General features: G+C 33.7%; 1 protein-coding gene across 1 annotated transcript; it reads right to left on the reverse strand.

Annotated features, from left to right (window-relative positions):
* Window positions 1-3,195: 3,195 nt before the first annotated feature.
* On the reverse strand, window positions 3,196-10,845 carry LOC144439464 (leucine-rich repeat-containing protein 59-like). The gene is made up of 7 exons (XM_078128750.1): window positions 10,671-10,845; window positions 9,551-9,610; window positions 8,774-9,037; window positions 8,378-8,450; window positions 7,809-7,970; window positions 4,803-4,853; window positions 3,196-3,417 (listed from the first exon to the last, which is right to left on the reverse strand). Exons 1-7 carry the CDS (start codon window positions 10,764-10,766, stop codon window positions 3,248-3,250), a joined length of 876 nt encoding a protein of 291 aa, XP_077984876.1. The 5' UTR covers window positions 10,767-10,845; the 3' UTR covers window positions 3,196-3,247.
* Between the last annotated feature and the right edge of the window lie 68 nt (window positions 10,846-10,913).

A 10,913-nucleotide genomic window follows, 5' to 3' on the forward strand; every position in this document is an offset into this window, starting at 1 on the left:
AGGTACAAATCATTTCTGTATTCTAAATAATTAAGTGTCTAGAAAATTCAAATGTTATGAAGTTAAGCATTTGACGCTGGTAGATTTTTTGATGTCAATTTCACTCTCTTTTTTTTGAATGCCACAAACTAAAATGTTTTATTCGGGAGCCACTTTAATAGTAAATGTTTAACTGGAACAAGAATAGTTACTTGAAGTATAGACAGTTGAGGGCAAACTGTCATGGGTAAAAATTTATAAGTTTACTGTTTTTTCAGGATGTGTCTCCAATGAAATTTTGTTCAAGTTTTTGAGACATACCAAAACTATATTAATTATAGATGTATGACTAAATTATTATATGCTGTCATGATTTATTTTGAATTTATTATTTCACGAAATTGATAGCAAAATATGAAGTAATTATATTTATAATAATTAGAAATAATTGTAGGATTATGAATTTGTTTTTGATAGTTTCAGTGACTTTGACATTGATTGGTTCTATTGAGGTGAACAGATTTACAAAAAGGAGATTGCTTGTTTTAATTGGTTTATTTACTGGTATGTATATCTAAACCTAGCAATTATATGTACACACCTTCCTTACCTTTTACCTCATGAGATAATTGTAAACCAGCTTTATATCTGTAGACAATATCAATAAATCAATTGTTTTATCATAAATATATGTTATTGTACAAGTTATTTTGTTCCAGGTGTGGTGGGCTAGTATTCAATGCGAGTTCTTCAGGTCGTATACTTAGCTTCTGTGAAATAATTAGAGTAATTTTATTATAGTGACATGAGGTAATAAAATACCTCCCAGCCCATCGGGCTTATAAGTCACCTTGAACATTAAAAGTAATTGTACATACTGTGTGTGTGTGTGTGTGTGTGTGTGTGTGCGTGTCTTGGTGTGTGTGCGTGCATGTGTGTGTGCGTGTGTGTGTGTGTATGTATGTGCGTGTCTATGTGTGTGTGTGTGTGTGTGTGTGTGTGTGTGTTGATGGGGTGGGATTGGGCATTGGATTTAGCGTGGAATGACAAAAAATGCTTTCAGAATAAAGTACAACATTTCTAGTATGATTTTTGTTGACAATTTATTGCTTTCCTCAAATCACAGTAAAAAGTTCATTGAAAAATACAAGTACAAAGATCAATGAAATATTCCATTCAATCCATTATTTAGAAGGTCTTATATTTATGAATTTGCAGTACTTTTAAGACTGACTTTTTAAACTTTTAAAGATATTTATTCAAACCACAGATCCTGAAATGAACTGGGTTAAAGGTCTATGTTCAAACATAAGTGTCCATCTGACTGTCACGCACAATTTCTATATACCGCCCTCTTTAGGTGAGACCATGCCGATCAAGTTCTTTTGTTTTATTTCCCTACGCCACTAGAATGTACTGGCAAAAGCCTAATTTCTAAAATTTGTTGAAGCGATCAAAGTTCAGGAAAGTAAATACACTATTCTATAAATACAAAGCAAGGTACTTTAAAAGAAAGTAAAAATATACCGTATGAGGAAAACATCTTGTTTGTGAGATATTATAACCTTGACAGTAACAAGTAGATGAAGAGGTTGATGTTAAAACTATTCATTATGGCGCTAGTATTTCTTCCATACTTATTGATCTAAAAATTTTAAATATTTAGTTTTCTTACCATTATTTTCTAATTCTAATCAAAACAAAGTTGATGAAAACATAACACTTAGTACTATTCAAATTATTAAAACATTGAAATAAGCATCAGTATTTAGTCAAACTTTCTTAATTAACTTCATATGATATGTTTGAATTAAGGACGAAGATTCCATTGTAAATTGGGATTAAAAAGTCATAACGGCCAATATCTATGAAAACATACTTCAAGTATCGAGTCAGCTTGTTTTTCAACCTTTGACCCTGTGTTACCATGGAAACAATACTGTGTGACAATTCTCAAAAAAGAATAAATGGAATCAACAAAAGTTAAATCTGTACATGTTGATAAAGAGGATATACGCTTGTTTCATTTCATTTTGTTCAAAAGTAATGTTTAGGAAGTTACCAGAGTACAACAGGATTGAACCCAATATCATATCACAGCCTATCTAGTATCTAGATTTTGACATCAAATGCAAATGTATCTGGAAGCATTGAATTTAGACTACGATGCAACGTATTGTGTCATCCTATCAGGTACCACTTTACTTGCAGAAAGGGTTAATCCAAAGGCACAATGGCATATGATGTATCTGACAGTTTCCATTGATCTAGACTATAGAAGAAGAGTTTGTAAAACAAACAAGTATCAGTCTAGCTACAATATCAAAACAATCACCTGTTGTTGTACACGGAAACAAGACTTAAGGGAATTGGAAAAGATTTTTCAGAAACTTGAGCTTGTTTATTTTCACACCTATAACAGAATCTATAGAAATATACCATCATATAAAACAACATGGTTTCTATGCAATGACATTACCGTGTTCTCACGGAGGATGACATTAGATACATTAGTATAGCTTGTGGTGAGACACTACTGCCATAAATTGGTATCTGTACAAACAGTTGTGAGGGACAGATAGCACACTCTCTGACGCATCAATACTATACTGCGTACCTAAATATATTCACTACGAGAAAATCTTGCAATTTCACAGTCTTCAACAAAGACTAAATTTTACTAATTACCAGGCTGGTACATTGTATTTATACAAGGAGGCATGTTATAGTCACTACTTATTTTTGTTTTCAGTGAAATAAGTGAAAATAAATCTCAGTGAAAATTTCCAGGTTTACAGTACATTGCTGCATTCAGTGAGTGGGGCTTTTATACAGTAGCCCTGCATAGGAACTTGGGACAGATAGATGCATGCTGGTTGTGATGTCACTTCCTGTAGATAGATGTATGCTGATTGTGACATCACTTCCTGTTATTTAATTTTTTTACTCTGACAACTTACAACTGTGAAATGCTTTCATAAACACAACACAACACAACAAATGAACTCTCTATGCCTTCAGAAGTAAGGCTTTTAAAATCAAGGTTGTTAGCTGACTTCATCATCTATACATCTATGCTATCTTAGTCAATCTAGGAAATTAAAATATCAATGTGAAAGGCAAGAACAAAGACAAACATTTCAACATTTTGATTAATTAATGTGGTGTTGCAAATACCCACATCCCATCTGTTTTGTTAAAGATAGAATACTTGAATACGAAATCATAGACTTCATACATGATATCTTGAACACATTGCACAAATTGGTTACTTTGGAAAGAGACTGGTGACAGTTCTTGTCATTTGTTGCACTCTGAAGACGATATCTCGACATGCTGGATTGTTGCCATGGTGTTGACAGTAGAAAAATACGCCAAACAACACTGCTACTATGCCAACCATGAAGGTAAACAGAAACATGATGTAGCAAGGTGACACTGTGGATAAAACAAGACAGAAAATATATTGCATAAAAGAGTTTTGCAAGGTTTCTCTGCTATCAATTTTGATAGTATTAGTAGTAGTCTAATAGAAGGTATACTATGAAACCCTACAATCTCCTATAATTTACTATAAACTAACATTATCATCTAATAGTACACACTACTGATATCGGTCCAAAGCAAAGTACTTGTCATTTTCAGATACTTTTTTTGTGTGCTTTTTATGTGTTTGAAAATATCAAATACAGCACAGGTTGCTGCAATAAAAGAGACAGTAGGTCATTGTAATTAGTTGTAATGTCTACCATGGTAGTCCTTGATGGCAGATATAATATATTCATAGTTGCACAATGAATATTCAGATTTTCCAGTGAAGGGGATAAGCTCTCAGGAGTCATGAATATTCATTACACAACCTTGAATATATTATTTTTGATGACTCCCATCATGCAAATGGCTCACAGCAAATACAATTTTAAAGAATAGAAATTTCATTTTTAGGATAAACACACTATGGTGAAAGAAATTGCTGCAGTACACTAGCATTTTTGAGTCGATATAAATTAGTTTATTGAAATGAATCAAATTTGTCTTTCGATGATTCCTAATTTGTTATTAACTTAAATTGCAAAAATCAAGATGTCAAAAAATCTTGCATCACCACTGGAGCCCAGCTAAATTTTGGCAGTGCCTGCCAGACAAGGCCATATATACAACACTAAACATCCTTGAAAATATTCACATAAGAGAAACCGGACCTATTGTACTACTACAAGGTCGTAACTAAGTGTCTAATAGCCACGGCAACAAAGAAACATGTTGTCAAAACCTTAGCCTCTTTTCCCATAGCTACAAGGTCACTACGGCAACAACAACTCTGTCACGTCTAGTCTTTGTATATGATGAGATGTGTTGTGGAAAAAAGATAATACATCAGTCTGTTCTTAAAGCTTTGTTGAAATTTCATATTGTTATACCTATAAGCAATGCACATAAGTAAAATAAAATGAAAATTTTCAGATGAAATTTCTATATTATTATGTAAATCCTGGCTGCTTCCCAATGTTTGCAGTCAAACAATTCAATTCATTATAGACAATGGACTCTTGCCATAATCTGTAGTTTAGTGATACACTGACAACAAAAACAGCAAAAATTATTGTTTATTCAGAATGTCTTCATATCTTTCTGTTTAAAAGAACATGAAACCATTTTGTTTTCTTTCAAGGTTGAAGCAATACAAAGAGTTTCTTGTAATCAAATAAACATAGCTTTGTTAGCAACTTTACAAACGCATTGTATACAGCTGGTAAACTGGAAAATGATCCTAGTCGTGTCGTAAGTAGAATACGAATATAAAAAAACAGAATATTATTTACCTGATAAAGGTTTCATGTGTTCTGTTTGATAACCATTTAGTTTCTGGACTTCTGAAATACGGAGAGAGAGAAATAGCATAATGAATGTAAAAAAGAACAAAGGAATTATAATATACTGTATTCTATTGATATGGTTTCTTCTTAAAGTACTAGTACAGCATGGGTGTTCAAACAAGACAATGGAGGTTCATAAACAGGAATATCTCCATTTTTCTTGCTATTTCATACAACTATGCAAGTTACATGCCCTTTTTAGATTCCTAACCTCTGACATTTTGTAAGTTTTTGTACTCAGAAACCTTGAAAATGCATCAATTTGAGAAAAATTGAAATCAAGAAGTAACTGAGCAAAACTAACGATGTCCCAATTGATGGTGCAATATGCTTCAGAGCTTTACATATTACAACCAAAACAGGTAATGTTCACCAGAAAACTATAAACATGATGCAGTATGTTATCAGTGCTTTACATATTACAGCCAAAACAGGTAATGTTCACCAGAAAACTATAAACATGATGCAGTATGTTATCAGTGCTTTACATATTACAGCCAAAACAGGTAATGTTCACCAGAAAACTATAAACATGATCAATGTCAATTCTTCAAGTTGAGTGTGTTTTACTAGAAAGATAACAGCACTGTATAACTGCTGAAGACAGCATGATTGTTGAGTGTGTTTTACTAGAAAGATAACAGCACTGTATTACTGCTGAAGACAGCATGACTGTTGAGTGTGTTTTACTTGAAAGATAACAGCACTGTATTACTGCTGAAGACAGCATGATTGTTGAGTGTGTTTTACTAGAAAGATAACAGCACTGTATAACTGCTGAAGACAGCATGACTGTTGGGTGTGTTTTACTTGAAAGATAACAGCACTGTATTACTGCTGAAGACAGCATGATTGTTGAGTGTGTTTTACTAGAAAGATAACATCACTGTATTACTGCTGAAGACAGCATGATTGTTGAGTGTGTTTTACTTGAAAGATAACAGCACTGTATTACTGCTGAAGACAGCATGATTGTTGGGTGTGTTTTACTTGAAAGATAACAGCACTGTATTACTGCTGAAGACAGCATGATTGTTGAGTGTGTTTTACTAGAAAGATAACAGCACTGTATAACTGCTGAAGACAGCATGATTGTTGAGTGTGTTTTACTAGAAAGATAACAGCACTGTATAACTGCTGAAGACAGCATGACTGTTGGGTGTGTTTTACTTGAAAGATAACAGCACTGTATTACTGCTGAAGACAGCATGATTGTTGAGTGTGTTTTACTAGAAAGATAACATCACTGTATTACTGCTGAAGACAGCATGATTGTTGAGTGTGTTTTACTTGAAAGATAACAGCACTGTATTACTGCTGAAGACAGCATGATTGTTGGGTGTGTTTTACTTGAAAGATAACAGCACTGTATTACTGCTGAAGACAGCATGATTGTTGAGTGTGTTTTACTTGAAAGATAACAGCACTGTATAACTGCTGAAGACAGCATGATTGTTGAGTGTGTTTTACTAGAAAGATAACAGCACTGTATAACTGCTGAAGACAGCATGACTGTTGGGTGTGTTTTACTTGAAAGATAACAGCACTGTATTACTGCTGAAGACAGCATGATTGTTGAGTGTGTTTTACTAGAAAGATAACATCACTGTATTACTGCTGAAGACAGCATGATTGTTGAGTGTGTTTTACTTGAAAGATAACAGCACTGTATTACTGCTGAAGACAGCATGATTGTTGGGTGTGTTTTACTTGAAAGATAACAGCACTGTATTACTGCTGAAGACAGCATGATTGTTGAGTGTGTTTTACTTGAAAGATAACAGCACTGTATAACTGCTGAAGACAGCATGATTGTTGAGTGTGTTTTACTAGAAAGATAACAGCACTGTATAACTGCTGAAGACAGCATGACTGTTGGGTGTGTTTTACTTGAAAGATAACAGCACTGTATTACTGCTGAAGACAGCATGATTGATATTGAGGGGGAGAGTACAAAGTTGATTAATTTGAACAAAACCATAAGTTATTCTTGTATGCTCCCCAGGGAATTGACAATGTAAAGGGCTGTTGTGTTGCTATAAATCCATGCTAGTGGTAAAAATTGTGAGCGCCTTGGGCTCTCATGAGAAAAAGCGCATTATAAATCCACATTATTTATGTTATTATTATTCAACAACATTCCCACTGTGTTCAGTATTAGCAAGTAAAAACAACAACCTCAGCTTCAAAAAACCAGCCTTGATCATTAAATGTATATTTTTATGTATAGTCTTCTGGTGAATACATCCTGTTTTAGCTTTACATTCAATCAAACAGCCTGACCTATGTTGACCTATGACCTTGATTGACCTATGTGTACATAATGTCTGGTATCTCAAGGATGTCCATGGTCAAGTTTTAGGAGTCAATTAAAAGTGATGACAGAAGCCTTCTTATTTTACACGTTTTTGTTGATTTTTTTCATTGGTTTTGACAACTCCATTGTTTCAATATTGTGTATCTAAGAGTGGAACTTAAAATATGTAATGTCCAATTATTTTTATGGTAGCCTAAGATTGTCTGACATGTCTATGTATTTTACTATGTATGAGAACCTGATAATATAAAGGTCTTGTATAGATTTTCATAACTTTCTTTGTACCATACATTTAGATGGGGAACCTGGTAATGTGGAACCCAGTAAAACATCTTGGGAATTCAGGTAGATTTTACCTACCTATACCAGGTTCTCCAAAAATACAGTAACTATGGATTTAAAAACAAATATTGGTGTTTTTGTACAGGGTAGTAAGTAAGTAACTTCTACCTGTCAGTGAGTTCCATAGCTGTTTTACCAGGGTTCCCACCAAAAATAATGGGACAACCAAAGTATGAAATTCTAAACAAAGTTTAACAGATTTTTAAAGACTGGTAATTTCTGAACTGAATCACTGAATTGATTGAAATCACCAAATCGTTGTATTGATTGAAAACTCTGAAAGTACAACTTACCTTCCTCTTCTTGTGTATTTGGTGAATCGTTTAAGTCTTCTTGTTGTATGGCGGCCTGTCTGGCTTCATATTCTTTCCTTTTCCTGTCTTTTTCTGCTTGTTTTTGTTTCTTTTTCAACTCTCGTTGTTTACTCTCTTCTGCTGCTATAGCTGCTTCCTTCTCTATAAAACAAAATTCAATTTACATTGTAAAATGTTTCAAATTATTATCGCACTATAACATTTTTCTACTTGTAATTTGTTGTACACAATGTAGTGTCATTTGAGTGAGAATGACCAAATAAAATAAATTTGTGCACACACTTGAATGTGACTTTGAAAATAATATCAAGATTTAATAGTGAGTATCCTGTCAGTGCTTCTAAACAAAGACAGTAATTAAGAAAAGTTAATGTTGTGTAATTCAGTGTATAACTGTAATGAAGCAAACATCTCAAGATACTGTATTGTTTCTGCAAGAGATACAAATGTTGCAAGTTGCATCATCCTTTAGAATTTCACTGTATAAAGTTAACCACAAGAGGGCAGTGTTCATTAGGTAGGTCTATCCAAGATACTGCACTACTGACCTCTCTCTACTTTCAATCGTTGCTGTTTTTGTCGTTCCTGTTCTGACTGCACTGCTTTCATGTAACTTACAACCTGCAATAAAAGATCAGATGAAGTGTACAATGGATTTTACAACCACTGAAATATTGCTAATTTACACCAAATAGTGTCCAATCAACATTTTTTTTCTTCATCAGTCATCTTATTCATTTATCATTCAAATTCAATAATTGTTAGTACATGAAGTTCTCCAGAGAACAGACACAGTATTAAAGACATATTGCTATTATGCTATCATATATATTCTGTCTAAACTACAACACATAGTTCCCTTAACCTTGCAACACACTGAACACTTTGATTGCTGTCCTTTTGCACTTTCTTTGTAATTCTTGAAAACAAAAAAGTACATGTACCCGTTTAGCACATTCCTTGCATTGCTTATCATCAAGACAGTCTCCAGCAATTTTCTTCAGTTGATCGTTCAATGGATTATCCTTCAAATCAAGCCATTTCAAGTTTTTTAACCTGGCAAAACTAATGGGAAGAGTTTGAATCTGGTTGCCAAGGAGATCCAGGTGCTGAATTTTTTCCATATTTCCAATTTTCTGAGGAAGTTCTGTCAAATTATTCTTGCTGAGATCAATCTTTACAAGGTGTTTCAGTGTACAGAAAGTATCCTGTATATTATAGAAATGAAACAAAAATATTAATTGCTATTGGCTGACACTGGTCACATGACAAGATTCAAGATGTCTATTAATTACTATTGGCTGACACTGGTCACATGACAAGATTCAAGATGTCTATTAATTACTTTTGGCTGACACTGGTCACATGACAAGATTCAAGATGTCTATTAATTACTATTGGCTGACACTGGTCACATGACAAGATTCAAGATGTCTCTAACAAGACGATGTGACAGTGAACATTTGATGCAAAAATAAATCTATTGGTCTAAATATGTATATACTTTGAATTGAAGAATGAGATGCATTCAGGAATAACAGTTACTCGTACACCATCAAAACTTCATGATTTTATTGTTACAAAATGTCAAGGATGAAGTCTGGCAAACAAATTTACAATTACTTCGAAGTCATGCAACAAGGTTGAAAATCAAGAATATTTTCCTATGGATGATTTCCAATCTATTTACATATCACGTATAATATTAAAATGATACTTACAGGTAGACTGGTAAGTTCATTACATGATAAATCTACCACTGTTGCCTTTGGTAATGCAGCCTATTGGAAAAAACAAAATATGTTATTTATTCATCCTTTCAGAGTTGCATCATCTATTCTCCTACTATATTTGAAGTCACTCCAACACAATATTTATTTTTGCGCTTTCTCCATCTAAATGAGCAACTCATTCATTCTCTTACAGTGTGTGAGTAAAATGGTCTAGAACTGTTGATAAATGTGTATAAACTTTCACAGACATATAACCTCCTAGGTGAGCTTCAATAATTGTCACAATATTCTTTGTTTTTGAACTTTTCATTATTCCAGGCATTTCACTACAAAAGTTGAGTGCAATTCCCAAGAACAATAAAAGTTAGACTCAGAAGAAAAAACAAAACTACAATTATAGCAGCTAACAATATCTTTTCTGGGATGTCAGAGAATGAAATCAAAGTGAAAGGAGAAGTGAGATCTAACCCAGGTGTGAAAGGTAAAAGGTAACAAAGTTGTAAAGTAAACTAGATTTCTCTGAAATTGCAACTAAACATATTGCATTCTCATTGGTGAATAGTATACAGAATAGATAGGAATCTCTAAGATAACACTGGGTCAAAGTATCATTCCCAGTGACTAGGTAACTGTTGCACCATCAACTGTAATATACATATGTGCATACTTAAAACTTGTACATGTAACTGAACCAGTGTCTTGTGGGCTGCGATTTTCTCTAATTAAACCAAAATTTAGCACTTATAGTCACGTTTCTGTCTTGTCCTTACATCCTTATTTCTACTCAAATGTGACACAAATACATGACACCAAGTCATGTAATGGGAGTTTATATCTAATAAGTGATAGGTTTTAGTAGCAAAACTGATGACTGGTCAAATAACTACTGTATATATTTGCAACAGTATGGTGTGATTTTGTGAAAAATTAAGCAGAAAGTCCTTCTCTTCTTTTCGATACATGAAACGAACATGACGCTAGGTGGTCATGATTTACAGTTGATATAACGAGACCTATACGAAAATCTAAATGAAACAGTGGTATATATTGAAGGGCTTCACACAAAATATGGCTACAACTGAACACGATATCAGCTACGGTGATTTACCAGATCTTTGACAGGAACCTTTGTCAGACTACTCATGCTAAGGTCAAGTTCATTTCCATCAAGCCTGTCCTTCAACGACTGCTCCTTCGAAGGCATCGCGATGGCTGAATCTTGTATAGTGCAGTGTCTCCGAGAACCAAAATTTCAAATTCAATATGCGATATGAGTGGACAACGTGTCGTTTACTTCCGCCTTCTCAATGTATGACCCTTGACACGGGTCTTGAGACGAAGCGATTAAGTG

The sequence above is a fragment of the Glandiceps talaboti genome, chromosome 8 (assembly GCF_964340395.1).
Source record: "Glandiceps talaboti chromosome 8, keGlaTala1.1, whole genome shotgun sequence".
Taxonomy (NCBI): domain Eukaryota; kingdom Metazoa; phylum Hemichordata; class Enteropneusta; family Spengelidae; genus Glandiceps; species Glandiceps talaboti.

Bases quoted from the DNA above. Each gene is read 5' to 3' on its own strand.
- LOC144439464 (XM_078128750.1), bottom strand. From the start codon at position 10,766: ATGCCTTCGAAGGAGCAGTCGTTGAAGGACAGGCTTGATGGAAATGAA. The intron at 8,451-8,773 runs GTACATGTACTT...CTTTTATTGCAG, and splicing joins GCAAGGAATGTGCTAAACGG to GTTGTAAGTTACATGAAAGC. The intron at 4,854-7,808 runs GTAAGTTGTACT...TCCGTATTTCAG, and splicing joins AAATACACAAGAAGAGGAAG to AAGTCCAGAAACTAAATGGT.